The sequence below is a fragment of the Rhea pennata genome, chromosome 1 (genome assembly GCF_028389875.1).
Source record: "Rhea pennata isolate bPtePen1 chromosome 1, bPtePen1.pri, whole genome shotgun sequence".
Lineage (NCBI taxonomy): Eukaryota > Metazoa > Chordata > Aves > Rheiformes > Rheidae > Rhea > Rhea pennata.
In genome coordinates this window covers 3,592,835-3,613,092 of record NC_084663.1, presented here as the reverse complement: position 1 = coordinate 3,613,092, position 20,258 = coordinate 3,592,835, and the positions used below count along the sequence as shown (strand labels likewise).

The 20,258-nt window shown below is 43.0% G+C and overlaps 1 protein-coding gene across 1 annotated transcript in view; it reads right to left on the bottom strand.

Annotated features, from left to right (window-relative positions):
* Positions 1–221: 221 nt before the first annotated feature.
* PLXNA4 (plexin A4) overlaps positions 222–20,258 on the bottom strand; it is a 466,810-nt gene continuing 446,773 nt past the window's right edge. Inside the window, exons 30-32 of the mRNA XM_062580398.1 lie at positions 18,487–18,699; positions 8,734–8,884; positions 222–7,074 (exon numbers count right to left, since the gene is read on the bottom strand). Coding sequence (XP_062436382.1) covers positions 6,979–7,074; positions 8,734–8,884; positions 18,487–18,699 — 460 coding nt within the window. The 3' untranslated portion in view covers positions 222–6,978. The remainder of the gene's footprint in view (positions 7,075–8,733; positions 8,885–18,486; positions 18,700–20,258) is intronic.

The following is a 20,258-nucleotide window of genomic DNA, read 5'->3' as shown; positions in this document are numbered from 1 at the left end:
TCTCTCTCTCTGGCTTCATTCAGCCACAGGAAGCAGCAATGACAGCCTCTTTTCTTTATTTCTTTATTTTTTTAATAAACTTTATTCTATATTACAAATAGTTTTTTTTTTCTTTTTTGTTCTGGACTGCAAAATAGGAATGCCTTATATTTACATACACAGGTATACAATTAATTATAACAAAGGTACAGAAGCTTTGCCTTTACCAAGTAACAACGGGATTCCAATTTAAATAGTATAGATTTTATTTATTTTTTTTAACTAGGATCAATTCAAAAGAAAAATCAAACCAACAACAACAACAACCTAAAAGAAAAGGATCCCAACCTCCTTTCTAATGCTGTCTTGACATCTCTTTGAGGCTATTAGTAACACTGTAGTGAAGGATATGTCTTTACACTGATTTTGTATGTAGGATGGAATTTTTAGCAAAACAGAGAATGAGACTTCTGGGCTCATGTGTATGTCCAAGACACAGGGTCAGACACTAGGAGGGGCCTGTCTTGTGGCTTTAAATAATCCAGTTGCCTCTTGTGTTCTTGGGGAAAATGCTGGGACCATTTAGCTAGCACCTAGTCTCTGTTTCTGCAGACCACTCTGAGCTAGAAAGTTGATTTGCTCCAGGGACTGGAAAAACAGCAGCAAATAAATTTTAAGTAACACTAAGTTTCTCTAAAGTATTCCCTTAATCCATCTGGACACTGCTCCAACCATCTAGAAGCAGACTGGGCAATGACGTCTCGTATGGTCTAATGTGGTGGAGCCAGCTGGAAAAAAGTGGCTTTCAGGAAGGACTGTAAGCTCAGACATATGCCTTGATTTCTTCAGCTGGCTCTTTGTGACTCAGTCTGTCTGAAAGTAAAGAGCAATCGCTTCTGCTGGGAGATGCTGTCCTTGGAGTTGAGGAGTCCCACCACACTACACTGTCAAGAGAAGGGAAGCAAAATCTCCTACATCTTTCCGCTGTTCTGCACACCCAGATTCCCTTTACTGAGCTTCCCTACACACTGCTCTCTGCTATGAATGTCTTTGAGGTGATCTGTTTCCAAATGGAAAAAAAAAAATGAGGTAAACTCTCTATTTCCAGAACAGAAAAATAAAAAAAAAGTAAAAGAAAAAAGCATCAGTGGACAAACAACAATGACAGCAACAAAAAACACACACATGACTAGTTGGTTAGATTAAATAGCTTTATATCCTCACCAGGATGGTAGAGATTTTTTTTTTTTGTTTGTTTTGGTGGTTTCATTTTTTCCATGCGTGAATCTTTTTTTATTTTTTGACATCCTTCTGGAAATTAGTTCCTTGTAAGCCTGTTTCCCCTTGGATACTTCTCTAACAGTGCAGAGAACTGAGGTGTCCCATGGCTGGCCAGCTCCAGTTTCAAAGTGTCCTCTGCATGATGGTTGTCCCATATAAGACAGAACACAACTTTCCAAGGGGAAGGGACATTGCACAATGGCAGTGGTGGGGAAAAAATGCAAGGCTACAAGGACCCAACACTATTCAGAGATGGAGATGGCATCGGGTGTAAAATGGAAAAACTCAGGCTAAAAATGGCAAGGAGACTGAGGTTCACACGATAACATGGAGGCTCACTCACTTCATCAGTTTTAGGAAAAGTGCTGCTCCTCAGCACACCAAGCTAGGACCACAAGAGCTAGAATAGCCCCAGACCTCCACCTGCCCCAGAGGACAAACCTACTGCTCATCAAATGCACAGAAAAAATTGTACTGGCATCACGAAGGCTATTCCAGATCTTCTTTAACTAGCAGTTGCCAAGGTGAAGTCTCTGCCAACATCAAAAAATGATCTACTGTATAAACGATTGTAGCTGCCTAGCTTGGAGAGGGAGCTCCATTTCCTGGGCTCCCCTGGTCATTGTAGGAATGGAGAGGCCCTGAGGACTTCAGAGGACAGTACTTGTTTGAGAGCTGGATTTTTGTACTTACATTCTCATCCACGGCTGGGAGATATGCAGACTGAGACTCTCTGGATAGTCTTAGTAAGACATCCAAAACCAACAAAAATTTGATGGGACAACATGCATGTTTCTATCCATTGCCCTCTCTCTGACTCTTTTGGCCACATGCTGAACCAAGAAGAAGAAAGGGACCAAGAATGCCTTGTTGGGACTGGTAAGGCTACTGGCAAGTGCTTATCCGGATGAAGCATCTTCCCCACCATCAGTGGACACTGCTCACACAGAAAGCACCAGACTTCTGTGGAAGACCTTACCTCTTGCATACTAAAGCCTGCCATATCAGTTTGGGAAACAGGACAAGTTTTCTTCCTTTCTCATCTCTTTTACAGCACCAAGGAAGCTCTCCAGGCTATAAGAGGCAGATACTTCAGTGAGTTATTCTCCTGCATGCTCCTAGGAGGGGTAAAACATGATTTGTCTTATGGAAGCCTTGGCTATGTGGGAGAGGAGTATAGATCGTCTCCAGTAGCCCAGTCTTTTATTTTGACAGCACATGTCCCTCTACTTCATGGAGCTTCATATGCCCCACAGTAAGCGGCTACAGGACTCAATCTTTTCAGGTTTCCAGACTCCCTGTGGAAGTCTTGCTCATGGTTTCTTTTTGTAGCCCTTCACAAAAGCCAAAGGGCAGATGTACATTTTGTGTTTTGGCGTACTCTTGAATCATTTTCTTGATAATAGCTGCTTAGTGCTTGGATTGCTATGTAATCTTTGTGTTGACTGACCACACAGTGAGAGTGGCCGACGGATTTTTAAAATATCATCTATCAGTTGTCGATATCATTATTAGAAATTGTAATGACAGCAATATGATTTATTTGGTCTCTTTCTCCTCATGGTAATAACTTCCTTGTGTGTCTGTGCATAAAAGCTGACAATTTTGGTGCCTGTGCATAAGTTCTGAGAATTTCAGCAGTGGCTTTTTGATTAAAACAAACATTCACCAATGGTTTACTGATAAATCTTCATTAGGTCATAAGATTTTTTATAAGCTCCAGTGCAAGAGCGATATAAGAAAACCACAGTGGTGAAACGATATCTGCTGAAAATTGGTATAGCCCCTATGCACCCTAAGGAGGGTGCCCTTAAGTTGTGTATTTCTCCTTTTCCACAGTTCTAATGTGCTGTCTATACAAGTGCTAAGAATTTCTAGCATCTTCCTGCAGATAAATATCCAACTTTTCCCATAACTCCTTTTACTGGAAGGCTCAGTCTGTGACAGCAGGTGAAATGATGGATTATGCCTCAGATCTCATTTTGACATTGATGGGTGAATATACTCCCAGGGAGGACACTGTATGTTTGCAGAGTGGCTGTCCGCCTTTTGTTCCTCTAACCCAGATGCAAATTCCCAGAGCAAACTCTACAGTGAAGAAATAATCCTAGCTCTTTCAATAGGACCACGTACAGTGGTCCCCATTCCTGATGGTGCTGCAAGTGTCAGCTTTCATTATCTTGATTGCAGTTTTTGAGAAATATCCTTAAAGATCAGCACATTATCTGGCATATTATGTGAGTTAGGAGCTTGTCTATTGAATTCTAGGGACTTTGGCTCCAGTTCTCTCTGCATGGTTTGAAAAATTATGTGAAATACCACTTACATTGGGCACTTCTGGTCAAGTGTGAAAAAGAGAGGATTGGGGGGAAACAAGGCAAAGGAAGGGGAAAAGAATTCATCCACGTCATAGCAGTGATAATTCTTCTCCTGCTTGCATCTTTGTTTTTAATCGTATTTTACATGCACTTCTTACAAAAATAATTAGCTTAACAAGTGAGGCTGAGATGAAAGATGCCAAGATCTCTTGTAGACTTGGGGCGGGGGGCTGCAACAACGTCTGGAATGGGGAGGGCACAGAAGGGGACAGGGCAGGAAGCCTATGCATTTACATCATCACAATTCTGGCACATTTTCCAAGCAAAAACCAAAATCAGCTCGAACACATACACAAAAAAAAAAAAAAAAAAAAAAAAAAAGACCCCACAGAGGAGAAGAAAGAAAATCAAAATACAGATTTTCTTTCAAATTCTGGGGACAGACGAGAGAAGAGGGTGGGGAGAAAAAGGAAATGCCTAAATGGGAGCTTGGGAAGGGATAAGATATCCACCTCATAGTGCTTCCCATTTCCCATAAGTGTTTCATTCTCAATGTCTCTGAGGTGTTCAAGTTTTTCTTGAAATATATATATATATATTTTACAGTTGAAAAACTCCGTACCAGCAAGAAGAAATAAAATAATAACAATGGAAAACAATCATCATCATCATCATCATAAAAAAACAGCCCTGAAAACACTAAAAATAAGCAGAGTGAGTCTCAGATTTCCCCTGTGGTGTTCCTCTGACATCTGTAACAGTGCAGGATTACACCAGCTTAATACCCTCTTCTTTTTATTTTATTTTAATTTTTTTAACAGCTTCTTCTGCCTTTCATGTGCACATGAAAGTGTAGCCCATCACTCATAACCACTTCCCTCCAAGCCAGCTATTTGCCCTTAAACTCCTACCATCCAGCTGTGTGTACAAGGCATGACAATAGGGTCCGTATTTATCATTTGTGGCACTTTGTTTGTCAAAACCTTTGGTTTCTTTTTTTTTTTTTTTTTTTTTTTTAATTTTCCTTTTATGTACTTATAAAAAATATTGTGTTTGTGTTGTTGTTGTAATTTTCTTATCACTGGCTCTGGTGGGACTTCCACCCCACTTTCACAGCCATAATCAATGGATCTGGAACATGCGCCAACACTATTAAATGAATCAACAAAACCATGGCAGAACCAATTGAACCCAAATCAGCCCCAGTGTGCAGGCCTCTCAAAAATGCTGAGATGTCCATAAGGTGCATGATAAGTCCATCAGCTCAGCAATCAAAACAGAAAGCAAGCAAAACTAAAAAGGAAACGACGCACACACACACGAATACGCACACGCACACGCACACACACACACACAAAATAATAATTATAATCAAGAGAGAAATGTCTGGGGTTTTAAAACCAAGACGTGTCCCTAAGTTTGCTGTTTCAACATGAATCTTGTGATATTCTCCCCCCTAACACCCAATTTTGGACTGTTGTTCTTTAAGTGGTTTTAGAAAGACCTCCCTACATGTTTATGTGCTTGGCTGAATGAAATTTGTTTCCTAACCAACTCCTGTTTGCACCACGTCTCCCATCATATCTGCTAGTGATTAGTTGCTGTGCAGCAGTTCTGGTTTGCTAGCAAGGTGCATGAGTAAAACCTAGTACACTCACTCCATAATCAATTTACACACCCTGTCTGTACCCCTCCTCCCTCCAGCTGCCAAGTAGATCCAGGCTGTCCTCCTGAGGATGACACAAGACAGATGAAGGCTGATTCTTCACAGCATCACACCATTCCTGCATCTACTAGTGAGCACAGTTCATTTCTGGTGAGACGAATGCACACTTGGCTCTTGCCTCCGTGTTGTACCAGGAGTGAGGTTGTCCACATCCCTTGTGGCTCTGTAGCATTGCTAGATTCCCATGACACTGAACCACATTGACAATTGTATGGAAAAAACAACCAAATGCAGAAGAGAGGCAGGAGCTCACTCACATTCAGTTGGATTTGAAACAGATGGAGATGTAGTTGCTGTGGAGGAGCTGAGCAGAGGAAAGAAGGAGTAATCACCCATCCTTGTTCTGTGATGACAGTGATCTCTGAAGTGCAAAGAGGTGGCAATCCTTCCCAAGCACCAGCTGTACCTTCAGCAGGGCTGGCTGGTTCCAGAAATGGATAAAAGGAAGGTCCAGAAGTTGGCACTGAATAGAAGATGAGGGGTGTTTCATTTGAATTTCCTCACAGATTTCTTTCCAAAATGTGTGATATTTCCTCTTAGTGGTGGAGTTGAAGGAAGCTTCTACAATCAGTTCTATACACCACTTTGCTTCATAACAAGCCCTTCAGTATGCTCCTGATATTCCACCATGAAAAAGAAACACTAGTAGTATTCCAGTTCAGGAAACAAAAGGGAAAGAACAAACAGCTTTAAAAAAAAATCCCTCTGGTTGGTTTCTGAGGTCAAGCACCTCATCCAGAACATTTTGAAATGTGTGTCTCTTGCTTTTGAAGTTGAGGTGGGGATGAGGGAGACGCTGCACTGTCCATTGCCATAGGGAACAGAATCACCACCAACAGGATACCACTGAGCAGAAAGAGCATTTTTGTTGCAGCGCTATGACCAACAGGACACAATGGGAACAATGGAGAGGAACACAGGTTTCTTTGAAAAATAAGAATAACCATATGAAACGTGGGCAGGGGAGCATCGGTCTCCTCCTCCCCTCTTGACCCTTCCCCTGCCCCAAGAGAGCAGCTCTACACTGCTGTTTGCCCAGACAGAAAAGAGCCACAATGGTCCCACTCTGAACTGGGCTGTGACATTTTTCGGGGAGGCTTGAATTCCTCTCCCAGTGGGTTGCTATCAAGAGATAGAGTTTCCATGGCTCTGCTGGAGAGGATCTCCATTTGCTCCTGCCCTCCAGGATCCCTGCAGGCAGGCTGCGTTCCCCTCAGAGAAAATTTTAGTAATACTGAGTTCATTTCCGTGTCCGCTCCAGAGGCTACAGCCCTAGATGGACAGTTAAAGCAGCATGACAGAGGTGACCTCCTGATTTCCCATCCGCAGACTGATGACATAATGTTGGGAGAAGGCTTTTGTTTGTTTGTTTTAATAGTTCTTCTTTAGACCAAGGGCAGAAGGGAAGTTGTAAAAAGAAGAGCTCCACCTGAATGTCTTGATGTCCCCAGAGCCGAGATTCCTCTGCAGTCTTTTCCTTTTCACCCCTGGGGCTTTGTCACTTTGTCCATAGATTTTTGAAAGAGAAAGAAATGAGAGAGAGAGAAAGAGAAGAGCGAGAGCTGTTCAGTGACTGCTTCCAGCCAATCAAAACTTGCACTTGGTAAAGATGATGGTCTTGAGTGAGGCACGACTTGGTTTATCCCTCCCAGGGTGTCCCTGGCAGGACAGTTCTCAGCTGTCTATGCTCATGAGAGTTATGACTTGTTCAAGTTTGTAGGCAAGTTTCTGTTTCCCAGCCTGGTCATCTTGATCAAGGGCTCCAAGAATCTGCAAAAAGAGAGAGAAAGAAATGGTGTGTTTTTTCTGCCCAGAAGGACCAAACCTCATATCCTACAGCAATTGATGAAGGTCAGCTGTCTCTGGGGTGGGCCTTAGGGTTAGTTTACATCATGCACAGCAAGTTAGTCAACAGAGAACTGAAAAGGCAGTTTGGGGTTGATCTGACTAGATGCAGATCTCCATGTTGGAAGTGATTAAATGGATCCTTATCTTAGACAGCCAGTTATTTGGTGGCTTGCTTGACTCATTACCTATACCCAGATGACCAGGCCACTTGACACATCCTAGGGTATCTCACCTGACCATGCAGGTCACCTTTAAGTCCTGTATAATACCTTCTGGACCCTTCTTAGATGCTTTAAAGCATCTGAAAAGGCTCTGGGCACATATATTTAAATAACTGAATACTGTCCCAGGTCTACGTTGCATGTAATGGGAATCTAGGCATGGGCTAAGACACAAATATCTTCATTCTAGATATTTAAGTTAAATGAAGTATATTTATCTGCAATCTACATGTGGTTTTTAGCCTTCCCTTTTAGTCCATAGAGAAAGACTAGCATCTCCAGAGACTGATCCAAACAATCTAAGAAAGAAGTCCAAGATAGTTTGGATGAACCACTCTGGAGACAGCTTTTTCTACTGTTTACAGAGGGGAGATAGGTGGTAACAGTAAACTAGATGCCTACATACTGAATGGACTGAAAAATGGATTCTGACTCTTAGTTTTGGACAGTAAAGTTCTTGCAAAACAGGATGGAGCTGCCTGAGGAACAACAGGAGAACAGAAAAATAGGGTTCAGCTATCAAAATCCAGGATGAAATAGCTGAGTGTTTGGGCCCTGAAGAATCAGGCTGTGCCTCAGGTTGCTCCTACCACACAGTGTAGTAGCTCTGGCTTAGAAAGCAGGATGAGAGGGGGCTTGTCAGAGCATCGGTGCAGAAAGTTTGCAGACATGGCTTATGCTAGCTGATACTGTTAGATAAGCACCAAACTCGCACAGAAATGCTGAACAAAGAACCGCTGTCTTTACTCCTTTTTTGTCTGTATCTATATCCAAACTGTGAATAAATTGGTTGATTATACCTAGAAATTCTTACTGGTGAAGTCTATCAGTAGATACAAGGTGGAATATCTAAGCCAGACATGACTTCTCTTAATTTGCAAGTGTGATTTTCTGGTTGATTTCATGGGCTCAAAAGACAAACTTCTCCTAAGCTTCTCCTCCCTGGGCAATATCACCCAGTGGTCAGCTGGACTCTCACAGAAATACAACGAGCTTCTGTTTGTCTCTGTATACTGCATCTAAAGCAAAGCTGGTCCTTATATTTGCCTTTGATCGTATATAATCCAAAGATCACATAGGGCTTCCCTGTAGTAAGGTAACACCTGATCATTAACTACTGCAGACCATCTAAATCTGATGAACCAACAGTAGGTGACAAACAGAATAGGGAGATGGAGGAGTGTTGGGGGGACTTAATAATCTGAGGATTCCCCCTTTCAGGTACCCACTCTTGCTTTTCATTCCTTAAATCCATGAGACTCTTAGCCAGGATGAAGGCAGGGAACTGTGGCACATACTAGGCCCTGAAAATGGATGGTCTGCCGCATGGCTCTGCAGAACTACTTTCCTTTGCTCTTACCTCCTCACTGTACTTGCCAACGTAGGAATATATCTCCGAGAGTGCACTCATCGTGTTGAACTCATTCATATGCATGCGAGACTGCTCAGCCAAGTATGCATTCATGTCCTGGTCACTGATTGCTGGCATTTTGGCAATGTCTGAGTAGTACCTGCAAGAGAGAACTGCAGATGTTTCTTGGGCGGGAAAGAGTAGGGAGTCACAAGCTGAAAGCCAACGACACAGAGGGGAGAGACATGCTTCTCAGTGTCTTTCAGGATCTTCCTGTACATGAATGAAATACCTGATCAAGCTCTTCTTTTACAGCAAGGAAGTAACTTAGCCAAAAGTAGAACTTAGAGATGAACCACTAGTTCCTGAATATCAGATTTATATTGCAATCATTCAACCCTATTCTGAGACTGAAACTCCAAAGAGCATCCTGTAAACTTTCTCCATGCCATCAAAGAAGTACGCCATAACTATTGCTGCTAGATTTCTTCATCAGCCTTCTAGGTCTTTGAGCATTGCCTCTAATCCTGCAGAGAAGTCACACTGAACTCCCTTCCCACTGAGAGCTCCTACTCTCACTCCATGCACCAAAATCCCTTTGCATACCTGCCTATGCCACTCACACTTGTTCACCTATATCCATGGCTAACATCATCCACCTCCCCACCCACAATCATCTGGTTTATCCTAGGGACTTCTCTGCTTCTCAGCACCTTGGTTTTGCCTCAAACTTTAAGCTAGCCTGCTATCACAATTCAAAGCAACAAGCTTTAATGCCTCCATCCCCACCCTGGCTGGGGAAAATTAGCCTCCCTTAGGAATCAAAGCTTTTCCCCTTGAGTTCAAGAGGACTAGGACTTTATCCATAGGACATGGAGCCACCTATAACCATTGCCCATGCATCAGGCTTCATCAGTGGAGCAATGTCTCTTTAAGGAAGTTGCTATTTTTGCTGTCCTTCGTCCCCTGGGTAAGGCAGGTCTTGGAGGACAAGGTTTGTGGAAGGTAATCAGTCACTGTCACTCGCAGCTGTGCTCTGCTGTCAACTGGTTAATTAGACACCATCATTTACATTTTTAATTTCTGCAATTTGACATTTTGTGCACAAGGAAAATAAAATAAGAAGCCCATTGCTGCAGTGATCCACAATTTTATAATTAGGAGGCAGAGGGGATGGGGAGATGCAAGAGCTGACAGGTGTCCTGTAAACAGCGTCAAGACACCTGCTGAGCTGGAGGCTGTCTTCCACTGCAGAGAAATTGGACACTGAAGTGCTGTATGATAAGGATCCTTCAGAGAGACAAGTGGGAAAATACTTTCTATGACAGGGTGGGACAAGCAGCTGCCTGAGTCTCTTATGAAAGAATAAACAGTGCAAGAGCACTGGGAGGAAACTCACACATCAGAAAGCTCCAGTATTACCTCAGTCTGATTTTGTGCCTCCCAGTCCCTTCCCAATTTATTGAGTGGTTCTCAGTTACTGTCCTGGTTTTGTAGAGGAAGGAATTGATATAACCCTTGGGCCAAGAAAGACCTAGGAGCAAGCCAGCTTTCTTCAAAATCTTCCAGTCAGACTGCCTCCAGATTTAGTCTCTGGTTCATCATACAGACTTATTTTAAGCTTATTAACTTTACTGAAACTTCTAGTACATACAACAAAATTGTTTTCCCTGGAGTCCTAGCTTCTTATCTTTTGGGCTCAGAAACAGTCAAAATTTCCAATCTCTATCCCACAGTCTGACAATTGCCCACTCCCAGTCCTTCAGCAATGAGTGGTCTGGACTTGATTTCACCCTGATTTCTCTTTACATGCTGCCCACTCCTGAGTGGGCCTGAACAGCAGTATCTGAGGAAGGAGCCATCTGGAATCTCATGACCCCATGAGGACCTGTCCTGCAGAGCTACCTCCAGAAGAAATCAATGAACAGCATAAACAGGCATTTCTAGAGCTTTGCCCCTCCCAGCAAACTCCAGCAGTTCTCACCATCAGAAACTGGATAAAGTCAGACATCTGCTGCATCCACATTGAGAAGACATATTGTGAGGTGCTGATAGCATGCCTGGAAGTGCTATTTCAGGCTCCTTTTTGCTGGAGCACATTCTTGAGAACCAGAGTCCTGTGACCAAAAAAACAAGGTATGCTTTGATAGCCAAGGGAAAGTTCATCCTTGTGCAGCTAGTATAGTTCATGGACTTGTAGGGGAAAAGAGCCTGCAGTGCAATGAAATACATTGACTTATGGTGCCTAAGAAGAACCCATGGAGGGGAGCCCAACTCCTCATGAATACTGCATATGCATCCACCTGCTGGATGAATTGAAAAGTGAAGGACACTACATCACAGCAAAAGTAAATGAGTCCAGTGGAGTAAAGCAGCAGCACCGTGCTGTGTTTGACAGTCTGGCTCTGACAACCAGTTCATCATCTAGTTCAGTTTGCATCAACAGGTGGTGGGATACTGGGTGCAGGGATGGGGCCCTTCTGAAAAGCGAAACGCAGTGGCATACACCATCTGCTTCCCCAAGTTTCTCCTTCTGTCTCCCTTTCACTTGCAGCAATGCTCCCCTGGGTCTGCAACTCAAAAGGACCTGAAAGCCTCCCACACCTTTTCTCAGCCCTGCAGAGGTATTTTTTCTAGCATCACAAAACTTCCATGACTCAGCTAAACAACAAACCAATGGAAAGTAACACACAATGCTCCATAGAGGGGAAGAGAGGATGCAGTGATGCAAATTTCACGGCTTTTTCTCCGGCCATGATAAACTCTTAAGCCATGACCTCAATGTGCTTGATTCATGGGTCACCACCCATTACCACACCAAAACTCTCTAATCTCCCCCAGGCTCAAGTCAGCCATATTACACAACTGAGAAGTCATTTCTCACTAAGATTGCAACCCAAGACATTTTGGAGGTGTTAACTTGGGGGTGAGGGAGGGTTGGTAGGGAGAAAAAAAACATGGCATTTACTTGGGGTGGGGGTCAGGAGTGGGAAGCACAGCATGTACCAATAATCAAACAACCAAACCTGGTTGCTAGTACAGCGAAAGGACACATCTCCTTCCATCAGAACTCTGCCATGACCAAACAATTTATTATTTATACTGATATGCTTCTAATGAAGCCATCATTGCACTATCCAAGCAACTATAAATGTGTATATTAAAGCAACTTAGCAGGGATCAATATCCCTGCTGAGTCTCTATTTATCTTTCATTTGAGCCCTGATCCTCCGAGGTACTTAGAGCCTCTCTATCATTTACATACCCCTGATGTCTTCCAAACCACTGAGAAGCTGTCACTAAACCCCAGAGATCCTTGAATTTTTACTGCCAGCATTTGCAAAGCTGCCAATGTGCTGCTGACACAACTTCAGTCACTGGGAAGCTGGGAACGCAAGACTAGCCCAGGTTCCCTCTAAAGGAGACCGAAAGGTGATAAAGCAGCAAATCCAGCTTAGCTTGCCTCCATGGATTCATGACTGAAATCAAAAGCAGAATAGAGTGACTGCTTGGTCAGGCATGCACCACACTGCCCTGATGCTCCAGATTTGCTCCTTCTTCTCTGCTCTAGTTTACATCATCTCCAGTGGGTCTCTGTCCAGCTCTTTCCAGAAGATCCTTAGCTGCATATCAAAATATCCTCCCTTAATGGCTTGAGTTTCCACTGAATCACAGGGGGAGACTGAGTTTGTATCTCAAGGCTGCTCACTCTCTGATGTGTCAGAAAATTCATGCATTAGACATCACAAGCAATGAAACCCTCAAGCATTTTGGGGGAATCCACATCGGCCCCCACTCAGGCACGTGGGCAACTCAAATGGAGAACGTAAGATGACTAGATCATAGAAAGTAACTTAACAGGTGTCATTAGGACGCAACTCACTCCAACCTGGCTTGAACAGAAGAGCCCATGAGACCCTCCACTGTCATGCTTTGATGGGGAAGAGTTTTGTACACACTGAGGTAAAGTGATGCTCCCTTTTAGTCTTGAGAAAAAAAACTGTTCCTGTTCTTACACAACCTCCTCTTTCCCTGTGAAGTCTTTTTATTTATTTATTTATCTATTCCCTCTAAGCAAAGTAATGCAGCAATGACCTGGGAATATATCTTACCTTCTGTTTGGGCTAGGGGCAGGGTAAATGCTCTTGCCTTAGGTACCAGCCAGAAAAGGCTCCTTACTGAAGCTGTTTCACAAGCATGACTCTGCTTGCTGCCACTCAGTAACTCATTAACTCATCAAAGGAGAAGAGAAAAGCCTTGTTGCCAGTACTTCCTATCCAGTCTGAAATTTTCCAGCACTGCTATGGTTTAGACAGCTTAGCATGGAGCTAATTGCCTTCGAAAAGATCTTTTTGTCATGGCTGTTGTTGTGCCGGCTCTGGGTTGGGACTACGCTCATTAATAATCATTTTAGCATATGAAAAGCTTGTAACAAACCCATGTGCTGCAGACGGCAGACGCAATTACAGCAATAACATAATTAGAGTTATGCAATAGCCGTCTGTATCCGGACCACTGGAGGAGGAAGAGATGTATGAAAGGGATATAGGGGACAGCTAGATCACAAAAGGCTGAGCAAAAGCTTGGGAACCACCTACCAGCCAGCATGTTTATGGGAACAAGTGAAGAAGTTCAAGGGCATGCTGCTGGTTCCTCTGTGGACACAACGTGGCAATTTTAGTTTGCTGGGAGGGATGTGAGCTGCAGAAGCTTGTGTCTGTGCTGATTCAGCTGCAGGCAGCTGCAAGATTCTTACTCCCTATTGATCTAGTTTTGGAGAGAGGGTCAAGGCCAGGCTGTTGGGCAGTAATTGGACTTTAGCACAAAGAGCATGACAGCTAAACAAAGAGTCCCACCTCCAAAGTTAGCTCGAGGCCTGCCAGATCTTCAGATCGAGCGATTCGCTATGAAATGCACTAGGGAAGTACTCTGTACGTATCCTGTAGGGCAATGATTTTCTTTTGCATGTGCATGGCGTTTTTTTGGCTCTTTTCTGTCTCAGAATAAATGATAGAGAATGAGTGGGAGGCACCGAGCCAGCAGCTGAAGAATGAATATGTGCACAGGTAGTTTCTCTGGGAGAAGAAGCCAGCCAGCATTGGCTCAGTGTAGAGTCTGTGTGGGTTTGCAGTTGTACCTTCTGAGTAGAGACATTTTCTTCATGCCACCTACTGAAAACTACACTGTGTAAGAGCTATGTTTTATTGCTATGAGGAAATAACAGGAGCCTTTTAGAGATGAAAAGAGTGAGGAAACTCAGGTTAACAGTCTTCAGACATGCTAAAAGCTGCAGCAGAGAGGGAATGCCCCTGGGCATGTGATGAGATGGCATGGGCTTTAATTGCAGTTAGGGAGATTTAGGCTGGCCATGAGGGAAAATGCTCCAGTGGGAAGGACAAGGAAGCACAAGAACGGATTACTTGAGGAGTCTCAGGCATTGGAGGCCTATAAGAATAGGGTAGATAAGCATGTCAGGAAGGCTTGACAGAGCTGATCCTGCCCTGAGGCAGGGGCTGGGTGGGTTGACCTCTGGAGGCCCCTTCCAATACTGCTTTTTATTATCTCTTCTGACAACACCCTTCACCCTTGACCTTTGGTATGTTATGTTTTGAGCCCTCTTTCTGGCAGGAAAGGGAGATGTAGAAGATTGCATTTTTTTTTCAGGTGGAGCCAAAATTTCCACCTGCCATTAGATGCTGTCTTTTAAAGCCCATGGAACACCTCAGTGTTCCTGTTTAAAGACTCAGTAACTTAAAAAATAAGGGTATGTGAAGAAAATAATTTTTATTGTACTAAATCAGTCTATTTTACAAAATCATCAACACACACCATAAGGAGTGGAGTGGAAGAGACCAAACAAGCTATTGAACACAGAGTCCTGAAATCAGAGGCTACCAACTGACGTACATTAGGTCCAAAATGGAGACAGACTATCCATTTTGCATAGTATGCTCTCACATTTTTTAATAACTCTCAACACTGCTCTCACATTTTTTAATAAGCTTAACACCTTGATTCCAGAAGGGTAATGCCAAGCAAACTATAGTTGTTTCAGGAAAGGGAGGCAGGTGTGACATCAGGGGCCCAAGTCTCTGGGTCCCAACGGCTAAGTCAGGTAGTTTTCATACTCAGGTTAAGATCATAAATCACTGTTGTTATAATTCTGAATCCCATAGATCAATTTACTTTAAATGTATTTTAGTTCAAGGCCTGGCAAACCTATTTTGAAAGTTCTTTGCTGGAATTTCTTAGAGGCATAAGAATATTTTCAAAGTCTCTGTTGTGTTTCAGCTTTCCTTATTCTTTATACACAACAGGCAGCCAAAAGGGAGTCCAAGTCCCTTCTTCTCTTTGCTGCACTGCAGGCATTCTGGGCACCAGTGTGCAAAAGAAACACTCCTTGGCTTCTGCTTTTTGTGCTCTGTCCCTGTTCTGTCTCCCACATCCCTGCCTCCATGACAGACTTTGGTAGCGAAACATCATATTGATTGCCATGCAAGCAATTAAACGGTGTTAATGAAGTTCAAACAAGTGTTATCATAAGCTTGGCAGCATAGAGAGAAATGAAAGGTCAGCCATGACCCTTTGTCATCTTTTCAGTGTGGTGCTGAATGCTAACGAGACAGTCTCAATTAGGACAGGCTCCCCTTTGTATTGTCCCGAGATTGCATCAAATGCTCCTGAGTCCTCTAGACTTCTAGGCACAAAGGGGACATTTGAAATATAAACTTGAAAAGACGCAGATCTGAAGCTCCTCTAACGTGAATTCAGCAAAGCCTATGGATTTTTATAACAGAAGTCAGATAAGAATCCCATTCTTTTCCTCTCTTTCCATAGGGAGGAAAAGAAGATGCTCTGGCCAGATCTGTGCTTCAGTAGACTCAAATACTGACTCCTGAAAAGCATCTACCCTATTTGTGAACCACAGACTGCCTCATGATGGTTTCTACAAAAGTCTAGTAGTCTGTTCCCATTTCCCAGGCTAATGCCCCTGTCACAGTTAAACCTCATCTGCCGCAGGAAACCCAAGTTGGGGATGGATTTAGGTACTTTTTAGCCATACGTTTTCAAAGAGAAAAAGCCCTGGGTTTGGAATTTGGATGTTGAACTTGGCTTTCCCAAATGTCAGGATTGCTCAGATATGCAGAATCCAGTTCTGCTTGGGCTGAAACAAAGGATCGTTGAAACAACATTCCCAGCTGAGTAGTACACAGAGGTAGACTATTGGTCAGGCAAGGCAAGAACCTGCATGTTTTGCCTTCTCATCCATCATGCATTCACACTCCACAGGGGTGGAAAACAAAAAATTTTTTTTTGATGGCAAGTACATACTTTCGCCCATTGCTGCTACCTTCTCTGCTCCTTTGGTGCCAAGATAATTCCCTGCCTTGAGTATGTGAGCCCTGAAGGCATACACCCCATTGAGAAACTAGTAATTTTAAAGGGATGGCTTGGACTGGCCCAGTCCAGTTAACATTTCAGTAAATATCCTAAAAGACACGAGCCTCCTCTTACTCCAGAGTGCCTTCAAGTAGGGTCACAACCTACCTCTAATTGCCCACTTATAGATTCTCCTTCATCAAAGAAGTTAATTTGATTTCAGGTTATTCTGATTTACTCAACCACTTCTTAGACTCTCTGACTGAAAATATTTGTATCTTAGGATTTTCTCTTTGAAGAAATCTAGTAGTCTTGAGCGATATTGTCTCTAACTGATGCTAACTACAGAAAAAGCTCCAATCAATACTTGGAGCCATTGGAGTTGGAGTACGTGCCTCAACAAACATTTGTAGAATAGAGAAAATGAATTAATTAGCTCAGAGTAGAAGTGAAATTATTTTCTATTCATCCTTGATATATTTTCCTTTGATTTACCTTAGCATCCAGATGCTACTGCCTTGAGTCAGTGGAATTGAAAGCCATTCTCCTTTCAGGTAGCCTACAAAGACCTGATCCAAACCCTTGTCTTTCACAGAAGTTTTAGCAGGTCAGATGCTCTAATTATATTCCAAAACCCACAGCTTCCCTTTGGTCTTCAGTTAAGGTTTTTAAATATTAGTACAGATAACAACCCAGCACATGCTGGGCCCAGAAATTCAGTGCTGTTAACTAGAAGCAGAAGGTGTTATTCACCTCTTTTTCAAACCCACTTGTTCAGGAAAACTCCAGGGAAATGTAGCCCCTACTACTGAAAGTTACTGGGCAACAGGGCTGAGCTCCAAAATGTTTTAAAGTAAATTAATAATGGACAAGTTTTGGGGATTGCAGTTCTCTGTTTTATCCAGAGAAAAGCTGTTGCATGAAGCTATGCCCTGTTTTCCACCCACATACCTTAGTTCATCTCCTAACAAAACATCTACAAAGATAAAAATCAACCAGGGGCATATGCAAAATAGAGTATTAGTCTACAGAAACCAACCACATATAAGGTTGTTAGAGTCACCAGAGTATGACACCTTCAGGTCACTGTAAGCTGAAACTGATTTATAAAAAAATCTCTTACACATTCCTTGCTATATCCAGGCTGATCCAGCAACCAACCTTAATACATATTCAGAAACTTGGACACAGTACCAGAAGTAGGTCATAATTAAGCAAGGTAGCTCGTAAGAGCTTTACAGGTTGCCTAGAAACGACATTTGCAGAAGTGTTTAACCACATCTAAAAATAATGGTCTGGACAAATCAGAAACCAAGGGGAGCTTTATTGTAAAAAATAAAAAATCACCTCATGTAGACTAGAATACAGAGCTCTTTCCTCAGCTGTGCTCTGCTTTCACAAAATGAGAGAAAATCATCTCCACCAAAAGAAATACCCTGGTTTACGATGCAGTATGACAGAAGTAGCAGAGATCTCATATAACCACCAGTATGGTATCAGTTTCAGGTGGTGCTTATGAAGTCATTCACACAAGCTATTGTTTAAAACTGGATGTCATTATACAAGAATGATCTGTAAAATAATCCTATTTTATAATCCTATTTCACTTACAGAAAGCAATCATTCTCCATCTACGCAGTTTCAAAATCTGTCAATAATGCTAAGCGAGCATGGAATATTGGAAAAGAAACCACAGATCAACTTCTGCAAGGCTTGCTCCAGCAGATAAGTTCCCACTGAAGGGCGTGCAAGATGTGCTATTGCTGCTCCTGCAGAAAATCTTAGAGAAATTCAACATCCTACATCCTTCAGAAACAGTTGTCTTGGTTGTATGCCCTTTAGGTGTACGTAGGTAAACCTATTGGTTTACCAGTGCAGCAAAATCAAACTGCCCAGTCCTTTCAAGGAACAGAATAACCTCCATGGACAGCTACCTGACTCAGAAAAGGGGACGATAATTGTGTGAACCCTGGGACCTAGGCAGGGTGAGGACTGGTACAAAGGGACTGAGAACAGTGAACCACTTCTCATCTGCGTGGAAGGACTGAGAAGCCCATGCACCTGGCAGAGCTCAGACTCGGTCACCTTCCTTTTCTTCCTCCCTCTGTCTCTTCTCAACACTTTCTCCTCAAGAGAAACAACAACAACAAACACCTTCAGTTCACACTTTTAATTAAATTTTCATCTCTGCTTTAAGGCATGTGGGAATAAAAGGCTAACATGGAGTTTTCAAGTCAAGCAGCTGCCAGAGGAAAAAAAATAATAATAAAAAACCAGAGGCAGCTACCAAAAACAATACTGAGGAAGCATCCTACCTCCGTCAATGAAGAAGGGCCTCGTTGTACCACTTGCTTGTGCCATTTTTCCAGAACCAAAACTCACCTTTCCACCCAGTTCTTGTAACTAGGGATGTCCTTGGCATAGAGAAGCTTGTTGGAGGGCGAGTCTTTGCCCAGGCGGTGCTCTGAGGTTGAACAGGAGTCCATGAAGGTCTGAGCCACTACAGAGAGGCAGGCATCTGTGATGCTGTTCTTGTGAATGTCAAAGACGAACTGTGGGTTCTTGATCATGTTAACCCAGAACCTTAAGGGCAAGCTGCAAGAGGGATAGGAGGGGTGGAAGAGGTGAATCAGTGCATAGTTCGCAGATTTTACCTTCTGATATTACAAGGCTATCTGGTTGATAGGCATAAAAGATTGTAGTGTAGAGATAGGACTTCTGAGACAAGCCTTAACTCTATCACTGATATGCAATGAATTCTTCCCCAAAGGTTCTATGAATGGCAGTAGATCACATCAGGAATGGCTTTGTCCTGGGACCCTTGCAGGCCAGATTCTGTCACTCTTACTGTCAATGTCAACTCTGCCTTCAGGAAATTGCACTTAAATTAATAACACTATAATTCAGGTGATGAAAATGGATTCCAACTTTTTTAGGTTAGAGTGCAATGTAGAGTTAGCTACTGCTGGCTGCTTCATCACACGAGGCTGGACATCACATTCATGCAACTTATGGATCATAAGTCAGTGGTGGACTTGGCTTTTATTTTTTATCTTACAGTAACTTCATGGAGAAAAAGGTAGGTCCAGTTCTAAGGTTTAGACTGGGAATGTTAGTGGCACTGTGTGCTGTGGGCACCTTGTTTTGCTGCACTTTGGTCATCAAGTCTGAACTAGCCCGTCATCCCGGCACACTGGGCATGAAGCAGTCTTTACAAGATAAAGATCTTGGGCACACTGAGGGCATATCCTATGAAAACCCTCTTTCCCCAAGGGGTTAAAAAAAAAAAAAAAAAAAAAAAAAAAGAAAGAAAAAGAAAAGGGAAGAAGTGTTGCAACCTTTGAAATGAAAATTAATCTGCCCTAACCAAGAAAATGCTACTCCACTTGCAATTCAAAGCTTTTTATTTTTTTTTCCTCAAAAGAACTTTTCATTTGTGTGATGCCCTGAGGTATCTACCTCCAGCCTTCGCCTTAAGCTTTCTTGTGTCAGAGCAAATGCATTCATATGACCACGGCCTAGGAGCTGAGATGTGTCAGTGATCACAGCATCAAATTGTTGTCTCTCTGTCTTCCTGTCAGGTAGACTGTAAAGTCTACCTTCAGGGTCTACACCTTCCCAAGGGGAGGTTACTTGTCAGTCTAATCTGGTACTGAAGCTAAACTTCCCTCTTCCTAGGTCCTTCCCATTACTCTTGTTATTCTCATGCGTTTACCATAAACAATTCATCTCCAAGTCTGATATCTTTCAGGTAACAGCAGGCAATTTAGCATATCCTCACAGAGGCGTGACATCATGTTTGCCTAAACCACTGTGTCTTTTCCTGAGCCAGAAAAGTTGTGGACCAAAGGTAAGGAAAGCCTCCCAAAGGCAATCCTATCAGCTGAGCAAGCCCCCTCAGGGAAGGGGCAGAAGTTCAGGCATAGGAGATGCCAGCAATGAGACCTGATAGAGTTGTGAGAGAGAAGCTTTTGGGGCTGGGAATGGGAGGTTCGTCTGTCAGAGGGAAGACTTAGATGAGTGAACCACTCAGAGCATCTTCCATCTGCACTTGTTTGGATGATAAACAGCCACAGTGAGGAGCACAGAGTGCATGCATGCGGGCTTGAGTGTATGCAGGGAGGGGCAAGGGGATGATGTCCCTATCTGGGAAT